General features: G+C 36.0%; 2 protein-coding genes across 3 annotated transcripts; one reads left to right on the top strand and one right to left on the bottom strand.

Annotated features, from left to right (window-relative positions):
- Positions 1-368: 368 nt before the first annotated feature.
- LOC117326002 (ATP-dependent RNA helicase DDX24-like) lies at positions 369-14622 on the bottom strand. Its single transcript, XM_033882552.1, has 17 exons — positions 14425-14622; positions 13164-13437; positions 12784-12894; positions 11948-12096; positions 11030-11401; positions 8518-8709; positions 7866-7976; positions 7250-7368; positions 6826-6947; positions 5002-5120; positions 4361-4538; positions 3852-3955; positions 3390-3507; positions 2574-2670; positions 1477-1554; positions 740-903; positions 369-528 (listed from the first exon to the last, which is right to left on the bottom strand). Exons 1-17 carry the CDS (start codon positions 14590-14592, stop codon positions 383-385), a joined length of 2622 nt encoding a protein of 873 aa, XP_033738443.1. The 5' UTR covers positions 14593-14622; the 3' UTR covers positions 369-382.
- Positions 14623-14669: 47 nt separating this feature from the next.
- LOC117326003 (non-structural maintenance of chromosomes element 1 homolog) lies at positions 14670-23121 on the top strand. 2 transcript variants are annotated; one of them, XM_033882553.1, is made up of 8 exons: positions 14670-14768; positions 17476-17704; positions 17880-18019; positions 18415-18492; positions 19574-19729; positions 20034-20156; positions 22537-22669; positions 23014-23121. In XM_033882553.1, exons 2-8 carry the CDS (start codon positions 17593-17595, stop codon positions 23103-23105), a joined length of 834 nt encoding a protein of 277 aa, XP_033738444.1. In that variant the 5' UTR covers positions 14670-14768; positions 17476-17592; the 3' UTR covers positions 23106-23121. The 2 variants fall into 2 exon arrangements, with proteins under 2 accessions (XP_033738444.1, XP_033738445.1); XM_033882554.1 differs by having other exon boundaries at positions 14756-14775.
- Positions 23122-23350: the final 229 nt, after the last annotated feature.

Genomic DNA, 23350 nt, shown 5'->3' with positions numbered 1-23350 from the left:
ACTTCAAAGTGAGACTACGTTTAAAAGGCGAACATATTTCTGTCATTTTTGACACCGTTTCACTTCAAAATTATTATTTTTGATGATTATTTTCATGACTGTTGCAGGATAAATAGAATACATGGTCAGTGTCTTAAAATATAAGCTGTATTTTTGGCTTGGGACAGAAAGACAAAAGTGGCTCGCCAAGGCTCGCCACTTTTGTCTGTCTTTACCCTCGCCAAATACAGCTTATATTTTAAGACACTGACTATGTATTCTCTATATAATAATCAGACTATATATCGGTACCGATGTGTTATATAACTATAAAAATCAGACTACAAATTTGTACTGATGTGTTATATAAATAACTTTAATAAAATGCGTAAATTTAACAAATTTATTTTCCTCCTTTCTTCTTCCATTTTTTCTTCTTTTTCTCAAGCTTCGGTTGACGTTTTAGTGAAGCTATTCGTATTTTGTCCATCATTTTCTGTTGACTTTTTCTGTCGTTTTTCACATTTTCTATTGCATCTTTCATCATATCTGAAAAACAAAACATCAAAGTGACTGTTATTTAATTTGATGTATGAGGCCACAAAAATAATAAGTGAGTCGTAAATGCTTAAATATGCACCAGCGTGAAGGACAGATTAATTATTTGTGTGAAAACAGGAAATAAGTCCACCGACGTCCCGTGTACTGTATATACCTGTCGTAGTGTGGTGTGGGACATTACTAGAACGTATGTACAAACCTGCGGTGTGAGGTATCACTAGTTGTCCAGTCCGTGTGGGGTATTTCCCAGAAAAGTTTTTCGGAATGACAGATGACTTAACCATAGCTTTCAGTTCTGCCTTGAGCTGCTGAAGCTCATGCTTATGTTGGGACTGCTCCCTCGAGTCCCCAAGGTAGTTCAGTCTGGTGATAAGGTCAAGGTTTTTTAATGCTGAACATGTTTCAGTGGAAAGCATACATCACTGCACTAGTTGAGAATGTGGAGTACTCCATATATATAGAGTAGGTAAAGTCTATAATCACATACCAAAAATGTTGTTCAATTTTACACTATTTCTGACATAATAAAATTGCTAATAAAGCTAACTTCTTTATAAAATTCTTAAATTTCATAAATCCTTATAATCCTTACTCATAAATCTTTATAATCCTTACAAATACTTATATAACATAAAAATAATAAAAACATACATCATGTATCTAGAAAACTTGAATATTGACAAATCAGAAAGTGCCCCACGAAGCGTCCGTTTCTAAACTTGAGTGTTAACATTGAAATAGAAAGAACAAGATTTTCAATATGGTGACCTTGGTGGCCATCTTGAATGAGACACAGGCCAAAGTTTCAGTCGAAACAACCTATGGGCCATGTATGACTCATTAGTCCTGTCTCAATATAACTATCCATTTAGGAGATGATGCAAGAACAAGATTTTAATTATGGTGGCCATCTTGACAACAGTGACACAAGGATACAAGTTTTCATCCAGATCTATGTCCACCTCCTTGGAGGCTTTCTCAAACCAGTCGTTCTGTCTTTTCTGTTTGGACACACTAAAATAAATGAGAACACATTGGGTACAGTATTGCATAGTCAATTTTGCATTGTTTTTAGCGAAATCAAAATCTTTTGTGTCAGATTATGTTTACAAATTCTTCATTTTATTTATCGATTTATTCCTATTCTTTAATTGTTGTGCAATGTACATTGTATATAAATTATTTATCGATTTATTCCTATTTTTCAATTACAACAATTACAACACTATTTCATTATATCAATTGTACATTATGACATTATAAAATAAAATCACTCTGGCAGTTTAAAGTGTGCCATCCGAGTCAAAAACCTCTTTATTTCTTGTACATGTATATTTTTTTCTTAAATTGTTGCTTATTTTCTTACGAATATCACATATGTGATAAATAGAATCTTACACTCATTTAAAGAGTTTAATAATTTGATGTCATCAGCAATTCAGTTTAATAAACTCAATGTTACATTAACCCTTTCACCCCTACTGACCATATTAGACTTCAAATGGTGAATGAATGGCAGAGTCCACTAAAGTTTCTTAGGGTTGAATGGGTTAACACTCCTGTGCAGTCCTCTATATCATTACCACATGTACTAATGCAGACCAATATCTTCAGTTTACATCTTGTTTTTATTTATATTAATATCGAAACAAATCTCACTTATATAATGTACAGAATTTTTGTCCTGATGAATTTGTCTAAATACAGAATTCTGGTGAATTACGAAAGAAATTTGCACATTTCATTCATGTTCATAAGTAGTAAAACTATTTAAGTTGGGTTATAATATTTCCAAATTGTAAATATAATCACATTACTGAATTTATCTGCGAAAAATGCACCTTCTTCACTTCTGCAGAATCATGAATTTTTGAAATATCAAGATAACAGTTGTTCACAAATAAGCCCTCCTCAAAGTTTAATACTAAACTTTACAATGGGGAGGGGGGGGGGGGGGGGGGGGGGGGGGGCTTATTTGAGGATAAATATGGTAAGATTCCCGTGGTCCACTAGGATTGACCACCCTTGTTTACCTGTGTTCAAGCTTGTCCACCTCTTTGGCCAAATCGACCCGCTGTTTCATGACTGTCAGAATCTGGTGGTTGATTGGGAAGACAGGCAGCTCCTCACCTGGAACATAATTCACTCTGTAATATGTGCTTATCTGTTCCGATTCATCTTACCTGACCTAGAAACTTTACTTTATCTTACCTGGCATAGAAACTTTACTCTATCTTACCTGACCTAAAAACTTTACTAAGTGTAATATTCACAGATAACTAGAAAGACACTAACAAAAAGTATTTAACCATTTGACCTTGAAATTTTAATTTTACACATCACTAGGATCACATGACGCCTTGCTTAATTCAACTGAACTTTGAGACAAAGCTAAATAGAAAGTTTTTCTTGACCTCTGACCTTAGTCATGCACTTACTAGTTAAATTCGAATTACTGTGGTTCATTGTGTCATAACATAATTTATTTGACCTTTGACCTTGGGATGAAGGCCATGGCATCAAAAAGATGTTATAGCAGCACAATGCATACCACTTGAAAGTAATGTAGGTATATTAAACGTTTCACTAAATTATCTTTAACACTCCAAAAGAAACTGTCTGAACAAGCCTATTTGTTAAATTTTGCACCAATGATAGAAAAGTTTTGACCTCAACAGGGTTTTTTATTAGATGAGGAAGGAGAAGAACCAGAAATAATACTGAGGGAATATACAACATTTCTCCCTTCATTCAAAGTGGAGACATATAATTCCCGAGATGTTGAGTTAAAGCTAGCTCCAGAACATTTACTGGTACATTACATATCTATAGATGTAACCTTGACCTACTTCTGTTGAGAGAGCCGATGACCTTGCGGTAGTTCTTGACGTCCCCCTGTCCTACTAACATGATACTGAGGCCCTCCTTGGTGGCACGGGCCGTCCTCCCACTGCGATGAATGTAGTTCTACACGAACAACACAGAAATACATTGGATTAGTTCTATGAACAACACAGAAATACATACGATTAGTTCCAGATACAAGTGTACAAACAGAACACATCCTGAATTTTTTTTAAAAGCTGCACATTAAAATGTACATACGGTTACCGTTTCAAGGTACATCTTTTTTTTTTCCTTTTTTATGTAACTGGCTATTTTCAAGATTGTCTTATTTCAAGGTGTTGAAAGGGTGCAGGCATTGCTTGGCAAATCTTTGAAAAATGTAGGAGTAAATTAAGAGTAAAATCATTCCATTCCTTTCGGCCAACACCTGATTAATGTTGTGAGTAGAGGTTATTGATTCTGACCTCCACAGTGTATGGGACCTGGTAGTGGACAACATGCTGGACGTTAGGGATGTCCAGTCCGCGTGCTGCTACATCAGACGCCAATAAAACACCCCTGGGGTTGGCTGAAAATTAAATACAACTCTAAATACAAGCCAGAATTTTCTCATGTGACCTTTGACATCAGTCACATGTCATGGTCTCTTTTAATAGATGCTTTCACCTTCTAAAAATAGAAATGAAATGCTTTTTAATTAACACTTATATCTTCAGTTTCAATGCAGTATTAATGCAGAAAAAGTACTGTATCGATCTTCAAATAAGCCCACTCCTCTAGTGTAAAGGTTTACAGGTTTAGGGAGGGTTTATTTGTAAAGCACTTTTAACTTATTATTTCAAAATTCATGATTCTACAAAAACTTTGGTAAATAGTAAAGCATTAAATCTGTACACATGCTTACAATAAATATCTGTAACCAAATCTATAAAAACAAACCTGCCGAAAATCTGTCATTTTGGCCGACACTTACCTGTGAATCTCTCGAGGTTTTTGAGCCTCTGTTTCTGGTGCATGTCCGCGTGAAGTGGAAGTGGGTTGACGTTGAGGAGGGTAAACACGGACACAAGGCGACGGATACAGTCCTTACTGTTGGCGAAGACCAAGGTACGACCAGGGTACTGCTTCAGGAAGTAGTACAGGTGAAGGTCCTAACACAGGTAAACACAACGACATTGAAATTCACACATATATCATACCTCAATGATGTAGCATGCATTATGGCAAATGTACATTGTGCTTAGTTGAAAAAATAAAATAAAGAGATACATGTACATGTATATAAAAATCTTTTTTTTTGCTTTAAGCAAAAATTGGCCCTAAAAAAGTCACAAATATGTCAAAAATACGGAAACATAAAAATCATTTTCACAAACTGAATCCTAACTGTCCATGTTAAACCCCACAAGAACATCCATGTCAAAAAATTGGACAATAACACATTACATCTGATTTAACTGTAGACCAATAAAAAACTCTAACCAACTGTTAATAGACAGACAGACTGACAATGATATGTCCATTGGATTGACTGGTGTATCAAAAGTTAACCTGATAAGAACACAAAACCAGCTGTGTATTGCCTCTGTATTCCGTTGTGATTAAACTACTAACCTTCTCGTCCATCGTACAGTTGATACGAGCCTCTGTCAGGGTTTCTACAGTGCCAACCTTCCTGGTCAGGTCAATCACCTTGGGACGATCCTTTAGACCAATTTTCTTCATCAATTTTTCTGTAAATTAGACAAAAAGTACTTTATGAACAAAGAACTCAAACACAGACTGAAGTTATACGACTATTTATTATACTAATACATTGGGCTAAAGGGCTATAACAGCTGTGGTGCTTAACTCTCTCTTGTAGATGACCTGGCCAATATAATTATAATAGATACATTTACACTAAAACTGAATTTAAGCTAGCGTAGACTGTATATGTAGCTATATATATATAGAAAAGCTGTTCCTGTTGGCCAGGCCATGTAACTGAGTCGAGTGAACTTATTAGTAGATATAAACGAATTCTTGGGGGACTTACGAATTACAAATGATGTAAAATGCCCTGGGGGTATTTCAGCTGTGGTCCATCTTCAATTTGGGCATTTTACATCATTTGTAATTCGTAAGTCCCCCAAGAATTCGTTTATATCTACTAATAAGTTCACTCGACTCAGTTACATGGCCTGGCCAACAGGAACAGCTTTTCTATATATATAGCTACATATACAGTCTACGCTAGCTTCAATTCAGTTTTAGTGTAAATGTATCTATTATAATTATATTGGCCAGGTCATCTACAAGAGAGAGTTAAGCACCACAGCTGTTATAGCCCTTTAGCCCTTTTTTTTTTTTTTTTTTTTTGAAGTTATACGACTATTTATTATACTAATACATTGGGCTAAAGGGCTATAACAGCTGTGGTGCTTAACTCTCTCTTGTAGATGACCTGGCCAATATAATTATAATAGATACATTTACACTAAAACTGAATTTAAGCTAGCGTAGACTGTATATGTAGCTATATATATAGAAAAGCTGTTCCTGTTGGCCAGGCCATGTAACTGAGTCGAGTGAACTTATTAGTAGATATAAACGAATTCTTGGGGGACTTACGAATTACAAATGATGTAAAATGCCCCACTCGGTAATCATTAATTGCTGCAGAGCGGGGTGCCATAAACCCTAACTCCCTTAATAAGGAAGGGGGAAAAACGGTACGATTTGTCCATGCTCGGAAACAGCTGGCAAGTGTTTACTCACTTAGACTGCCTTATGAATTTCGAATAGAAAAACAGCTGCTATAACCCCAGGCATCACCTGAAATGGTCGTGTGGTGGGGAGGTGGCGGTAATAATTTTTTGCAAAACTTCTATCTTCACCGAAAAAAACTGCTGAAGAGAATGACCAATCACGTGACTGGACTGACCAATCACGTACTTGCTATCAAGCTGACCAATCACTATGTATCCTCTGCTATTACTACTAACTATCTTACTACTATACATACATGATACAAGGATCGTAGATATTAGCAACAGATCGTCTTAGTTCATAAACAGCATTTATGTATAACACATAAATTTATACCAAATAAAAATAAGAGGATGACGAATATTAGACTGAGAGATCCTTCAGCAGTAATCGTTAAGAGTTATCATCATCATACAATAATGATGCATAATAATTATCTTATAGTCTTGCTCTAGTAAAGTTTCATTAAGAAAAGAGAAAAATTGTCTGTGATTGTGATACTTCTGCATTTAAATTTACAAGCTATTTAGGTTAATCCAGCTATTTTTAACCATCTAAATATCATGAATGGGATGAAACCAAAAATTAAGAACTGAGTTGAGTTATTTGACCTTTGCACTTGAGTTCAAGGTCACTGTGACCTATTTATAGACATATGTTTACAAAAGTTAGATAAGAATATCATACCCAGCTTCAGTTCCTCTGTGACCTTGACCTTCTTGGTGACATGTCTGTGTGGTCCTGAGTGAAGGGTTGTGAGTGTGGCCGAGAATACAAATGTCTGTCTTTTTTGTTTCTTCTCTGCATCCCTAGAAATTACCCCACCAAAATATACATAATAGATGTAAAACAGACCTATTTATGTGTAAACATATGTCAAGGGAATGAAAAATTGGTAACTTTACCAATCTGTTTTCGCGATAAGTGGGAAACTGTTGAAAGTGAGTATTATAAAGTTATTGGTTGCAAAAAAGATTTATGCACATGGAAAGTTTCAGGAATGTTTTTTTTAGATTTACTCCAGAAACAGTAACAAATCTATGGAGAGAAACAATTTGTATAATTTGATAACTTCGTTTGGCATGGGAAAGTAGATGATAACAACAAATACCTGTTGATATAGTTAAGGATGTGAGTAAGCTCCTCAAAATGCCCTTTTTCTATCATTCTGTCAGCCTCGTCGACTACCAGACATCTGATCTCGGACACCAATGATAGGTATGTGCTATCCTAAAATAACAACAATAGTTATATAAACAAATCAGTATGTTAGTCACACAATATTTTTATTATGAATCTAAAATATATATAGATATATTTTTATGATCATTGCCTGTCTGATACAAAGTTACCTGTGATATCTATTTCAGGTTTCATAGCTGCTTGCTAAGTTTTTATACAAAAGAGTGTAAATTCATCAAGTTGTACATGTATTTCAAAAATCTGATTTATTGTAAAATTTTCTAACCTGTACAAAAGACCTCATGCCCACATAACTTTAAATTTGAATTGAATTGAACACATGATAAATGACAGTGCTCAAGCCTTACCTACTGTACAAATTCCAGTGCTGTAAATATCCTTACCTGTTGTACACATTCCAGAGCTATAAATAGCCTTACCTGTTGTACAAATTCCAGTGCTATAAATAACCTACCTGTTGTATAAATTCCAGTTCTATAAATACCCTACCTACTGTACAAATTCCAGTGCTATAAATACTTTACCTGTTGCACCAGCTCCCACAGACGACCAGGTGTAGCCACCACAACCTCCGGACACTTCTTTAGGACTCTCAGTTGTTTCTCCATGGACAGTCCACCCACAACTGTGACTATCTGCAACCAATCACACTCTTGTTTTAGACATTTTACGTTAGAGCTTTGGTAATCATTTCAACCAGAATGACATATAGGGATCTTGTTTATTTTATCTTGGTCAATTCGAATTACACAAAATCTTGTAAATTTAGTTAAAGCTACAGTGTACAGCAGAAAAATCTTGTATGTCTGATAGTGTCTGTTATATCTAAGGGGATATGACACGGTCAGGAAATAATGAACCGACTGTTATAAAAATTGACATGAGTTATCATCAAGTTGTGTCTGGTGTTACAGATGAACATGGCTTCTGACTTCATTAGCATGTGTATCACCGCTCAAAGGGGGGATAATTCTTATGAACTGTACTCAAATGTAGGTCTGACATTTGCTTGGAAGTCTTTTTCTTGGGAGGTAACATTTTATGATGTTTCATATTACATTAATACAAGACGCACACTGACCTCCAAACCAGTGTACAAGCTCCTATATATAATGCTGTGGAATTACTGTTGAAAAATGCTGTTATCTTTATGTTTAAAACAAGATTCATACTGACCCTGATATCCGTGTGTTTGACAATTCGGAGAAGGTGGTTCTTCACTTGAACTGCCAGTTCACGTGTCGGTTCCAACACAAGGGCTAATGGTGGTTTCTGTGGAAACTTGGGGGCCTTCACTGGCTCAAACTGGCCTAGGAGATCTGAGAAGTCAGCATTGTCTATGACCTTCACACATCCAAATCCATCACCCTGGGAGAACACAAGATACAGTTACACAACAGTATAGTGTAATACAGATATCATTAACATGCCTCAGTCTTATATATATATTAAAGTAGTTTACAAGTTGGAATAAAACAGTGTGGTATCAAAAATATTTTAACATTGCAACCATTTAAACATTGGGTTGTACTTTTAATAGTCTAGACAGAATAGATTTAAATCATTATTATTTTCAAAGTTCGTAATCCTATTATTCAAAGTTTTTTAGCACATTCCTTAAATACAGATGTAGTAAGATCTCCCTTAGAAACATCTTAAATCCTTCCAACTCAGTAAATATTTAATTAAACCTGAAGTGACACTTTTCGTCCTTACGGTAATATCACTGACAAGTCTTATAATGACAAAACAGTTGTATGATGTCCCTAACATCACTGACGAGTCCTATAATGAAGAAACAGTTGTATGATGTCCCTAACATCACTGACGAGTCCTAGAAGGACGAAACAGTCATATGATGTCCTAACATCACTGACGAGTCCTATAATGACGAAACAGCTGTATGATGTCTGTAACATCACCGACAATTCATAGGTCAAAACAGCTGTATGATGTCCCTAACATCACTGACGAGTCATATAATGATAAAACAGTTGTATGATGTCCCTAACATCACTGACGAGTCCTATAATGATGAAACAGTTGTATGATGTCCCTAACATCACTGACGAGTCCTAGAAGGACGAAACAGTCATATGATGTCCTAACATCACTGACAAGTCCTATAATGATGAAACAGTTGTATGATGTCCCTAACATCACTGACGAGTCCTATAATGATGAAACAGCTGTATGATGTCCCTAACATCACTGACAAGTCATATAATGATGAAACAGTTGTATGATGTCCTAACATCACTGACAAGTCATATAATGATGAAACAGTTGTATGATGTCCCTAACATCACTGACGAGTCCTATAATGACGAAACAGCTGTATGATGTCCCTAACATCACTGACGAGTCCTATAATGATGAAACAGCTGTATGATGTCCCTAACATCACTGACGAGTCCTATAATGACGAAACAGCTGTATGATGTCCCTAACATCACTGACGAGTCATATAATGACGGAACAGCTGTATGATGTCCCTAACATCACTGACAAGTCCTTTAATGATGAAACAGCTGTATGATGTCCCTAACATCACTGACGAGTCCTATAATGACGAAACAGTTGTATGATGTCCCTAACATCACTGACGAGTCCTATAATGACGGAACAGTTGTATGATGCCCCTAACATCACTGACAAGTCCTATAATGATGAAACAGTCATATGATGTCCTAACATCACTGACGAGTCCTAAAAGGACGTAACAGTCATATGATGTCCTAACATCACTGACGAGTCCTAGAACGACGTAACAGTCATATGATGTCCTAACATCACTGACGAGTCCTAGAAGGACGTAACAGTCATATCATGTCCTAACATCACTGACAAGTCCTATAATGATGAAACAGTCATATGATGTCCCTAACATCACTGACGAGTCCTATAATGATGAAACAGCTGTATGATGTCCCTAACATCACTGACAAGTCATATAATGATGAAACAGTCATATGATGTCCTAACATCACTGACAAGTCATATAATGATGAAACAGTTGTATGATGTCCCTAACATCACTGACAAGTCCTATAATGATGAAACAGCTGTATGATGTCCCTAACATCACTGACGAGTCCTATAATGACGAAACAGCTGTATGATGTCCCTAACATCACTGACGAGTCCTATAATGACGAAACAGCTGTATGATGTCCCTAACATCACTGACGAGTCCTTTAATGATGAAACAGCTGTATGATGTCCCTAACATCACTGACGAGTCCTATAATGACGAAACAGTTGTATGATGTCCCTAACATCACTGACGAGTCCTATAATGATGAAACAGTCATATGATGTCCTAACATCACTGACAAGTCCTATAATGATGAAACAGTCATATGATGTCCTAACATCACTGACGAGTCCTAGAAGGACGTAACAGTCATATGATGTCCTAACATCACTGACGAGTCCTAGAACGACGTAACAGTCATATGATGTCCTAACATCACTGACGAGTCCTAGAAGGACGTAACAGTCATATGATGTCCTAACATCACTGACAAGTCCTATAATGATGAAACAGTCATATGATGCTGTTTTATATTTATTTTTTGGCATGTTCTGTATCAATTACAAAATGTATATTTAAAACATTCAATCTGCCTTTACTACAATCCTTAGCCATGTCTGAAGTATAACATGTTTGCCTAGCAGAACTTACCTCAACCAATTCTTCCTCCCCACTCCCCAACTCTTCCTCATCATTTTCATCTTCACTTTCATCACCCTCCTCTGCTTCATCTTGTTCCTCTTCATCCTCACTTTCCTCTTCATCATCAATATTAGATGTATCAAACAATAATTCCTCTTCATCTTCATCACCAGAATCTATCGTTTCATCTCCCAGTTTGTTGTCATTATCATTGTCTATTTCATCACTCATTTCATCATTGATGTTATCCTCCAGTCCTCCGTCTGAACCACTATCATCTTCCTCCTTGACACGTTTTTTCTTTCTGTTTTCCTCTCCCTGTTTAACTTTTAATATCTTATCTATCATTGGAATACCAAACGCCAGAGTCTTGCCACTTCCCTAGAACAAAAATAAAATACATCTTATTGTTTACCAAGTCTTATTCTAATTAAAGTTCCATATAAAATATTACTTTTTCTTTCAGAAATAATAAGTCAATTAAGTCAGAAAAATGTATATTTTACAAAATTCTTTCATCCTTGTTGATATACAACATGGTTTCTCACACAAAATTCCTGAACACTGGACTGAACAACAAATCCAAGGTGACTTGAGATTGCTGTTAAAACATAGTTGAAACAAGTTTTTGCAAAGAGCTCTTAATAATCATGTTAATTCATATTCCAACCCATGGCAGTTACCCGACTTCAAAATAATAGTTTCTAGTAGATGTAGGTTTATTAAAGCTGAATATAAAACTTGTACGTATAATTAATCAGATAATTATGCAGAGTTAAATTATATTCATCAAATGTATTTAAAACTGCAGCCCTGAAATTATAAATAGGACCACAGACACATTAGCATTATATTATGATTAAACGGAATATCATAGCTGGAGAACATTTACGAGTATTGACAGTATTGTAATGTGTACCGACTTACTGTCTCTGCTGCACCCACTATGTCCAGTCGGTCCCTGATAGCATGAGGCAGGGCTAGGGTCTGTATTGGGGTCGGAACTGCAAATCCATCTTCTTGTAGGGCAAGCAGTACTGGGGCTGGTACATACATATCTTTCCATGCCACCATATCTGATACAAGATACAAATAATCTTAATATCTCTCCTTTATCTTATATATAACATACACATCATCTTAATATCTCTCCAATATCTAATATAACACACACATACGGTACACATCATCTTAAAATATTGGTATCCATTATATCATACACAAATGATTAATCATCTTTTTGGTCCATTTCCAATACATGTATATCATATACATGAATAGCATACATACTTGTGTATTTATCCCAATACTTCACATAAGATTTATGATGATGTGACCTTTCAGTTCTATATTCACCAATGTACTATACTTTGGCAGTCAAATTTTATATTGACCTGGTGATTACCATCAAATTTGCTCGTCCAAACCGACCTCATGATAGATATTTTGATGCAGGCAATGGTTTTAAATTCATTAGAGACAGTACAGAAAAGCCAGAAATTAATTATAACTAGTGTAGAATATCCACTGAACATCCCTTTTTGCTATAATAAGTTTTTTTTAAAATTTAAATCAGATTAAAGATATCTGCTATTGATAGCAGTTGCATTTTAGAAGCTAATTATCTAATACCTGATTTTGATGAATAAAAAGTACCAAGGGACTAAGATCTGTTGTTTTGACATCCTGTCATATTGGAAATGTTTTAATGTCAAACAATATCTGGGTAAACACAATGATATTTTGCAAAGGTTGTCTCTAACCTGTTGTAGAAATTTTCTCTTGAGGCATTTTTTCATTTTCATCTTTTTCCTCCAGATCTGGTATCACAGGCTTATTAGACTTCTTTTTCTTCTTTGGACTTGGACCTTCCCCTGAAAAGAAGCATAAAGTGTAATTTCCACTCATGGATTAAACACTTTTTATTGACATGAACATAAGCACATGTTATTTTTCAGTTGATTTTAGAGAACAAAGCATGTTTTACTTTTACATTAACACTTCCAAACATTGAACATATCTGTGGTAATTTACACATCAAATTAAACTTTAAATAAAATGCATTTGCAATAATTCATAAATCATAACTTACACATTTTGAATTACTTTACAATAATTATAGTGATAATAATGCACAGAATACCTTTGACCGTGTTTTCTTGTTTCTTTCTTTTTCTAGCTTTCTTTTTGTTTTTTGAATGTGTCGACTCTTCCTTCAATAAATCCTCGGCCAAATCTGATACTTGAGAAAGTTTTATAAGATCACCCTTTTTCTTCTTCTTTTTCTTTTTCTCTACTACATGGTCATCAGCTGATTCTGCTGTATTTTCTTTTTTCTTTTTCTTCTTTTTCTCTTTTTTCTTTTTGCTTAAAATATCCTTTTTAGATTTCTCAGTTCCTTTTAGTTCCTTTTCATCCTACAGAAAAAAAACAACATTATTGTCATTATGTCAGGAAGAAATCTTAGCTTTTTTGACACATATATAAATACACATGAAAATAAAAACCCTATCTTGGCTATTCCATTACAGATTTACATTAAGACTTTTTTCAATAAGAGTACAAAAAAGCCGTTGGCTTTCAGAAAGACTTGTAAAAGTTGTATAAGTATATATTACAAATTAAAGTTCAATACTTAATACAGTAAATGTTATGTAGCGAAAATTGTTGAACTGTCGAATCAGAGTCCTGTAGCCCTATGTAGGTGTCTTTGAGGTAGCTTCAGACACCAGCCACAATACCCAAGTTTCAAGAAAAAGCAGAGGGGGCCCTCGAGAAAACACAATTCAACACAGAAGTACAGTTCCAGGCTATCTAGTATTCAGCAACATCAGCATACATGTACAAAGGACATCGTTACAGTTCACAGGGTAACTCGCAACACCGCTCTCGCAAAAGGAATACCAGTGAAATTCAGCAAAGCAACACCTAGGCATGTAAAACTTAACCCCCCCCCCCCCCCCCCCCGGTCTCACCCCTTTTATATAGAAACCTGCAGGAGCAAGAGCAGAAGGAGCACCCAGCTCCTGTGAAGGAGCAGTCCACTCCATTTGCTTAATGTGACAATAATAATACACATATAAAAACACTTAGAAAAACAATTAGCGACAAGTTAATGTTGGTCTTGTGAAATATAGATATGGACATGCCAGCAGCCCCAGATTGGTGTATACCCATCTGCAGTAGATAATGGGATTGAAAGGTGATAAATGTCTCTCTAACAGGGGGCAATAAAACAGATTGTGCCACGGGCGTGAAGAATTAATTACTTCACGGATTAACGGCCTGGCGTGTCCCCCATTTAATCTAACAACAATTGTATAGAATGATAGAAAAACCCTACAAGAATATAGAAAATACTATCAGACTATGGCTACAGTTATTCTAATGTTGGTGAATGTTACCTTTTTTCTCTGCTTTGATTGATGTAAGGATTCCTTTGATATCAATTCGTAATCCGTCAATTCTTCCATACATATCAGACCTGAGAAATCGTGGCCTGTGCCTAATCCTTTGTTGATTTTGATTTTTCTCCATTTCGCCTTAGGTTTCACGTGTATGGGTGTCGCCATGCTTGTTTTTCTGATCAAATTGAGGGTTAGTAAAACGCTTAACATGAATGTTTTCGGTAGTTAATAGATCACAAAGCGTCTCTATGACCATGTTTAGTCAAAATGCAACTAAAATGTCATGACTGCTGGCGCGAAACTAGAATGCACCAAGAAACCGGGTTTGTCTGCTTGAATTGGTAATTGGTAATCCTGAGATCATATTTGATTGAGTTTTAAATTTTAAGGCAACATTTCCATTGATACATAACTTCCTTACTTCTACCGATTGTTGACCTCCTTCAACATTATGAAGATGCTGTCAATGATCTGCGCTATGCTTAAAGGGAAAAATAAGAAGTAGCACTAAATTATCAGGTTAAAACTATGTACATTGAGGACGAAATTAATATTTGTAGGAAGAGAGCTGGGATTTGATGGCAGTAATAGTGTTTGCAGAGATGAAATCAGGAGGGAGTTTGTTCCATTCGGATATGGTGTTTGGAAAGAAAGATTCTTTACGACAGGTGGTGCGGCAGTGCGGGACTTGATAGGAAAAGGAGTGTGATAGTCGAGTTTGACGGTTTTGAGTGGTGAGATGATTGTCTTTGTTGATGGCAACAAGGCTGTGTGTGATTTTATACAGCATAGTGAGTCTGGCATCCCTACGCCTGTCTGAAAGACTACGCCAGCCTAGTCTTTGGAGCATATCGCCAACACTGGATGTGTTGTGATACCTGTGTGTCACAAAGCGGGCGGCTCGTCGTTGGACCATTTCTAGTTTGTCAATGTCGTTTTTTAGATGTGGGTCCCAAATTGTACAAGCATATTCTACTGAAGGCTGAACTAATGATTTATATGCTTGCTGTTTCACAGAAATGGAATTGATGTTTAAGTTTCGTTTTAGAAAACCTAGTGTTTTGTTGGCTTTATTGCAGATGTTTTGTATGTGGGGGCCCCAATTAAGATTTTGTTGGATGGTAGCTCCCAAGTACTTAGCTTTATCCACATGTTCTAGACAATGGCCATGGAGATAGTACTCATGTTGCACTGGGTTTCTACGTTGGGTAACGGAGAGGACATTACATTTTTTAGGATGGAATGCCATTTTCCACTTAGATTCCCAGGCTGCCAGTTTGTCTAGGTCAGACTGCAATGTTTGTGCATCCCTGTCTGAGGAGACAGTGATATAAACAATAGTGTCGTCAGCGAAAAGTCTGATAGAGGAGGATAAACCTTGGGGCATGTCGTTTATATAAAATAGAAACAGACTTGGTCCAAGGACCGACCCCTGGGGTACCCCTGACTCTACTGGTACAAGTGAAGAATGTTCGCCTTCGAGGACTACTGACTGGCGTCTGTTTTCTAGAAAATTTCCAATCCAGCGGTGTGTATTACCCACAATACCATACTGTTTCAATTTGTGAGATAGGAGCTTGTGGCTGACTTTGTCGAATGCTTTCGAGAAATCAAGGATGAGGGCGTCGGTACATTTATTTTTGTCAATATTTTTTGTAATGTCTTCCACAAACTCTAGGAGTTGGGTTTCACAAGATCGAAATTGCCGAAAACCATGTTGGAAAGGGTATAAGATATTATGTTGGTCTGCGTGAGACATTATGCTGCTGACAATAATGTGCTCAAGGAGTTTGCTGCAAATACATGTTAGAGAAATAGGTCTATAATTTTCTGCATCATACTTTGAACCTTTTTTATATATAGGAGAAACATGTGCTGTACGCCAGTCAAGAGGGACTACGCCAGTATTTAGAGACTGTTGGAAAATGTGTGCCAGTATTGTGGCGATTTACACTTATAGTCTTGTATCAAGTCATACCGGCAGTCACTGACAGTCGCTGTCTGTACGTATAGAAATAAGATAGGCTACGTCATTATAACCGAGTCCCCTCCTAAAGCATGTGCAGTATATTTTTGTACTATTTGAAGTTTTTTTTTGCATTGTGCTAATAAGTTTAGTCCAACTGCTTGATGGTCTAGTCTACATCTGCAGGCCCTCCTGTTTTCTTGTAAAATCAAGTTATACCTACATATATCTAGTCGGTTTGGGGAAAACCACCAACTTGCAAATAATACGCAATCTTGCCTATTATACGCCAATTGAGGTATTAGATTTGTAACATACAGGTTTAGGAAAATCTGCCAACTTGCCTATAGGCCCTAATACGCCAGTTGGAGTGATATAGGAATGTGAAGTGTACATTTTTGTGCAACCCATATTACTCTGGGGTTTCCGCCTCTCCAGTCAACCAGAAATAAATAAAAACATATGTATTGGCATGCTAACATTTATATAAAAAAAACAGGAGTTTCCATCACAACACATGACAAATATGCAGACATTCACATACATCTTTGTACACTCTAATAATTGTCCATTCACTGAATCATTGGATACATACATGTACTGAATGTTACATTCTTAGGTACATGTATAAGACTGATGTAGTTACTATGCACCTGCAGTCTTGCCATCTGAATCACAAACCTGAAATATACTGTAAGGTTGTAATTGTATGTTTCATGACTAATGAAATAGATGAAATTGAAAATTTATTTTAGCTATTTTTAATGAAAAAGCTAGCGCTATATACCTCAATTGGCATATAATATAATAGGCAAGTTTACCTATTATATGCATGTTGGTGTTTTTCCCTGAACTGATATAGGCTTTTGCCATTGCAACTGCAAGCATTTGCCAAAGTTATGAAGGACTAAATTAAGCTATTTAACACTCGGATACATGCATGTACACTGTATACATGTACATGTAGTTTGATCCTGTTAAAGTGATATATATAGATGTTTCGTATATCAGTTACTGGTTTACTGCCTACATGACTTTCATATGTGAGTGTTAAATATATATATATATTTTTTTTTTTGCAGAATTAGTCATCCATAAGAAAGACACCAAGGATTTCTAGTACCAGTCTCCATTTTTCAGAGGATTTCTTAGCAAAGACAATAATTGCATCCAGCCTAGCACTTCTAAAGAGCATAAAGATGGCGATGCGTGATAGTCATCGTTTATTTCTACAGTCCTTCATGTCACGTGGACTCCTGGATGCCAAAGAAGTCAGGCTTCTCTTCAAAACTGTGTGCCTAAAATTCAACGGTACTGAATTAATTATATCTATGATGTAAATTAGTGTTTTAGTTAACAGCTTTTAAATTAAACATGTCAGAGATATAGAAAAATCCTTCAGGTATACTATATATTAACTTATGTAGTTTGAAAGAAGGTATATTTGTTTCATTGTCACTCATTGGCATGCTGATAATTGTTGTAGAGCCTACTGCTGACAAAGAAGATGACAGAAAATTACAACTGCTTGAGTTTGTCCGAACAATTAACATGAAAATTCGCCCATTTCACATGGAAATTAAGAAGGGAGTCAGTGAAGATGAAGGGGCCAGTTATTACTGCCTGGTCAGTATCTAAGGGAGACCAGTATGATATCTTTTACCATTCAAATACTGGCCTATCAGATAATATTTGAATATTCATAGACATCTGTAGTATAATTTACTACAGTAATTAGTAATAAATTTGTTTATGAGAACTTTTTTAAGTCAATTTCAGTAGAAACTTTTGTATATAGGCTCCTATTCTAACTCTCAATCACCCTACAATTTCTACCCCATATACTTCTTGGACAAACTTATATGTCCTTATGCAAATAGTATTGTAGTTTGGAATGAGGTGAATTTGTCCTGTAATGTGATACCTGGTTCATTCTTGGGTTTACATGGATATTATAAACATAAACACTTATGTCTCATCTTAATACAAGATCTTAGAAATATTCAAATCTTGTTTTGTAGGTTTGTACCAATGAGAGTGCCATCACAAGGTTAGCCTCTGATTACACTCAGAGCGAACTGGAATTCTTCAAAAAGCTGGTGAGTTGAATATTGCATACTAAAAACCATTGATCATAAACAGGTAAGTGCATCTAGTGGAATTATCAAAGGAACTAACGTTTATGTAAATGAATGAAGCATATGTAATATCAGCCACCATGATATATATGGCAGTAACGGTTACGGTCGCTTACTGACTTATAAGTGTAGTGCTACCTATGTTTGAGTTTTAGAGTTACTCCCCTTGGGGTGCACTCTTTGGTTGTATTCACATTGTGTATTTGAATCTACCATGTGCTTGTTGAAAAAGTGTTGAATGAAGATTATTTAGCATGTTTCATCTTTAACACTGGTGATCAGAGATATGATAATTGTTTAGAGATAAAGGCAAGACATCATCAGAGTTTCATCGTTGTTTTCTTGATGACGCCTCTTCACACAGTATTAATTTATCAAATTAATATCTTGGGTAGACAATACAAGTCTAGCTATACAGTTTTAGTAATTTGGTAAGCATCAAATCGTTCCCTTATCCAATGAATTCACCCCAGTAATATGTTTGTATATGTCTATTGTAATATACCCTGGAGCGTTTGTCATTTGCTGTGCCAGTCAGAAATAAATCGTAATATTGACAATGAGGTGATGTAATGAATCATGAATGGCGCAAAAAATAGCTGTCTTCACTTAATTATATCCTCCCCATTTTGACCTTAAAATCTGTCAAAATTTAAGTTTTCTGAGTGATAAAAGCTATCTTAAATCTATTTTCATTTTATATGAGATTTAAAAAAATTTATCTCAAAGTTTAAATTTTAGCTTGCCAAGGATTACAAAAATAAAAATTTCTAAGACTTGTCCCGTAAAATCTCATAAATGAAAATTCTAAGATCCTATACAGTGAGTATTTATCAGTCTGGTAAGCATCGTATATTAATATAAAAAAATATTATATATTAATAATTCACTGTTTTATATGTACTAAATACATGTAGCAACATGTATAGAACTAAATCACCTGTCCTGATATGGTATATATAATAACAAGGTGGAATAATTGGGCGACGACAGAACCAGGAGTTATATCCCTTGCTATATAATACTGTATTTGTTACTGTAGGTTGACCACGTTGTGGAAAATGAGGGAGAGATTGGATCTACTGCTGCCATCAACATTGTGGACAAATTGGATAAAAATATGAAAAAAATGACAAAACAAGATGCACAGGCCCTTTTACAGAAACTAGAATCAGCCAAATGGATTCTAATACACCAGGTATATAGACATATCTAGGTATATTTTGCTGTCGTTTATGGCACATTCCCCTAGACAATAATGGACAAAAATTCACCTATTTTTGACTCAACATTTCTTAGAATAATACCTTATAAACGTAAGAAACACCCTCATTTCATTTATAAGTTTATGTGTCATAAAATTCCCATTTCCTACTTTTCATGCCATAAAATTCCTAATGAAAAAAATAGTGTGGACACTTTTGGTCAAAAAGTGAAAAAACATCACTTATTAATAAATGTATATAATTTTTAAAATGATCCATATTTTGTGTTGACCTCAGGGAACAGGAAAGGTATCACTGTCGACAAGATGTCTATTGGAACTAGAACAGTATATCCTCGATGTGTATGGAGCCGAGGATGGAAATCTGAAATGTAACATGTGTAACAAACTCTGTATTAAGGTATGTGTGCACAATAGGTACAGTTATAATGCAATAACCAACAATCAATCACTGTAACTGTTATAAAACAAATATTGTTGAAACAGTAACAAGCACACTGTAGCTACAATCTAGTCTGGTATCATCATAACATACCTGCTACTTCCAACAGTTGTTTGTCTTTTGTGTATTTTAAAGGTTTGCAATTTAGTACAAATAATAATTAACACCTGTGATAAAGTATTTTAACTTTCTACTGTTAATTGTAATGTTAACATCACCAAGATTTGTTCCAGTAACGGTTTTGGAACTTTTTTGAATGCAATTTATTTATTTTAGACAAGCTCTTACTGTATTTATCCGCAAATAATTCCCTTCTTCGTCTTTTCATCATTGATTTCAAACTATTAAGCTACTGGTTGTTCACAAATAAGCCCTTTCCAAGCTTCAGTATTAATTTTTACACTGGAAAGGGGGCTTATTTGAGCATGAATACAGTTATGATGTTACTGGCTTTTTAAAGAAAAATTTCATTTATTTTGTTTATTAATTCAAGGAAAAGTAAAAGTAGTATCCTAGGAAATTAATGTGGGTCAATAATTCAAAGTCCAAAAAACATAAGATGAGAAAAGCAAGGATCAATCTTTCTTAAGAGTAATTTAACTAGACTTATCTCCCCTTATTTAAAATTAGAGTAATCTAACCAGACTTGTTTCACCTTGTTCAAGTTAAGAGTATTCTCACTATATTTGTCTCCTTGTTCTAGTTTAGAGTAATCTCACTTGACTTGTCTCCCCTTGTTTCAGTGTAGAGTAATTTAACTAGGCTTATCTCGCCTTATTTAAAATTAGAGTAATCTCACTAGATTGCCACCCCTTGTTCCAGTTAAGAGTAATATCACTAGACTTGTCTCCCCTTGTTCTAGTTAAGAGTAATCTCAATAGACTTGTCTCCCCTTATTCTAGTTAAGAGTAATATCACTAGACTTGTCTCCCCTTGTTCTAGTTAAGAGTAATCTCAATAGACTTGTCTAAAAGAGTAGAGTAAGCTGAGTTGTTTCCTTTTGTTTTATACAATAGAGAAGAGTAACCTGATTTGTCTCCCCTTGTTTTAGACATTGTGTAGAGTAACCAGACTTGTCTCCCCTTGTTTTGATTAACATGAATTGTCTCCCCTTGTTTTAGACAATGTGTAGAGTAACCAGACTTGTCTCCCCTTGTTTTGATTAACATGAATTGTCTCCCCTTGTTAGCTCACCTGGTCCGAAGGTCAATTTGGCTATATTGATATAAACGACTTCTTCTCTGAAACCGAGCAATGCCTGTCACTCATATTTGCCTGGTAGCATCACTATGGGGTTGGGATTTAAAATTGTACAAATGATGGGACTGACCCCCCAGGGGCCTGAGGGGCGGGGCCAAATGTGGTCAATTTGGCTATATTCATATAATTGACTTCTTCTCTGGAACCAAACAATGGATATATCTCATATTTTACTGGTAGCATCACCTTGGGGTAGGAATTTGAAATTGTACAAATGACGGGGCTGACCCCCTGGGGTCTGAGGGGCGGGGCCAAAAGGGGTCAATTTGGCTGAATTGATATGAACAACTTCTTCTCTGAAACTAAGCAAGAGATATCGCTCATATTTGCCTGGTAGCATCCTTTTGGGTAGGGATTCAAAATTTTATAAAGGAAGGAACTGACCCCCACTCCCCCCGGGGTGCAGAAGGCGGGGTCAAAAGGGGTCAATTGGTTTAAACAATTTCTTTTCTGAAACTAAGCAATGGATATCACTCACATTTGTGTGGTAGCATCCCTATGGGGTTGTGCCAAAAGTCTATTTTATTTCATGGATTAATGCATTTTTTGAATCAAATCCTCACGTACCCATATAAAATGCCTATGATATATTGACATAGCAATACCACTGACAAATATACTTAATCATCATTCTTGTTTCATATCTCATGAAATCCAGGTGAGCGATACAGGCCCTCTGGGCCTCTTGTATTAGACAGTAAAGGAGAGTAACCAGAATGGCCTCTTCTTGTTTTCGACAGTAGAGGAGAGTAACCAGAATGGTCTCCTCTAGTTCCAATTTAGATTGATCAAACCAGACTTGTCTCCCCTTGTTTTAGACAATAGAGTAGAGTAACTGGACTTTGTCTCCCCTTGTTTTAGACAATAGATTAGAGTAACCTGAGTTGTGTCCCCTTGTTTTGGCAAAAGTTCCGGCCTATCACAAGGAGACTTTACACGAACATACCGCAGCCTCCCAAAACACACATACGCACTCACCACACACGTGCATGTCGCACGCACGGGAGGCCGTCCTTAAATGACCTTAGATGTTAATAGGACGTTAAACTAAATAAACCAAACCAAACCCTTGTTTCAGGGACAGAGCTGTGATAACTGTCAGACCAAACTCCACCTACACTGTGCCAGCAGATTCTTCCAGAATAAAGACAACCCCAAGTGTCCCAATAAAAACTGTGGGTCATCCTGGCCTCACCCAGTCCCAAAGAAAGGTAAGGCCTTGAGTCTCGCAGAAATACGAGAATCTTACATATATAATTTTTAAAAAAAACTGGATTACCCTGGCTGAGACCTTGTGGCCCAGTGTCTCCCAGAAACACAAGAATCCTCTTTCATGATAAAAACCTGAATCACCCTAATCTCGACCTTGTTTCCCAGATTCTCACAAAAACATAAGAATTGTAAGAATTGCCACAAACTGTTGGCTAGGTAAAGTTAAGGTAGCTATGCATCTATCTGCTCTGAAGATGTGGGTGTGATGATATAAACATTTAATGGTCAAACAGCTAAACATTAAAATGACCTGTTCTAAAAATAGCAATGTTCATTGATACAGGTCCATCCGCTGATACACAGAGCAGCCAGGTACCCTCTACATCCTCCTCAACAGATGCTATTTCTAGCCGCAAAAGAAAAGGACGACCTTGACCTAAATTGTTGGGTGTAAAAAACAGACTCTGTGCAGAGTTGAATGCTTCAGTTTGTGTCCGAAGGCAGAGATATTCACTGATTAACACTTGTCTGAGATAAGAACATTAGTTGTCTTTAATCAATGGAAGTCATTATTCTGTGATAAAACCTCATATGCCGACACGTAAAAATCCCTATTTGGCCTTCAGACTTGAATTGTCCTAAATGTTGACAGTCAGTTATGGAGTACTTCAACTCTCAGC

Source organism: Pecten maximus, chromosome 4 (assembly GCF_902652985.1).
Source record: "Pecten maximus chromosome 4, xPecMax1.1, whole genome shotgun sequence".
NCBI lineage: Eukaryota > Metazoa > Mollusca > Bivalvia > Pectinida > Pectinidae > Pecten > Pecten maximus.
Note: the sequence above shows the minus strand (reverse complement) of the source record. Positions and strands in the feature narration are given on the sequence as shown.

Coding starts and splice junctions, on each gene's coding strand:
- LOC117326002 (XM_033882552.1), bottom strand. CDS start 14,592: ATGGCGACACCCATACACGTGAAACCTAAGGCGAAATGGAGAAAAATC. Junction 11,402..11,947: donor TAGTGGGTGCAGCAGAGACA/GTAAGTCGGTAC, acceptor TTTTTGTTCTAG/GGAAGTGGCAAGACTCTGGC. Junction 8,710..11,029: donor GGGAGGAAGAATTGGTTGAG/GTAAGTTCTGCT, acceptor GTGTTCTCCCAG/GGTGATGGATTTGGATGTGT.
- LOC117326003 (XM_033882553.1), top strand. CDS start 17,593: ATGGCGATGCGTGATAGTCATCGTTTATTTCTACAGTCCTTCATGTCA. Junction 17,705..17,879: donor TGTGTGCCTAAAATTCAACG/GTACTGAATTAA, acceptor TAATTGTTGTAG/AGCCTACTGCTGACAAAGAA. Junction 18,020..18,414: donor GGGCCAGTTATTACTGCCTG/GTCAGTATCTAA, acceptor CTTGTTTTGTAG/GTTTGTACCAATGAGAGTGC.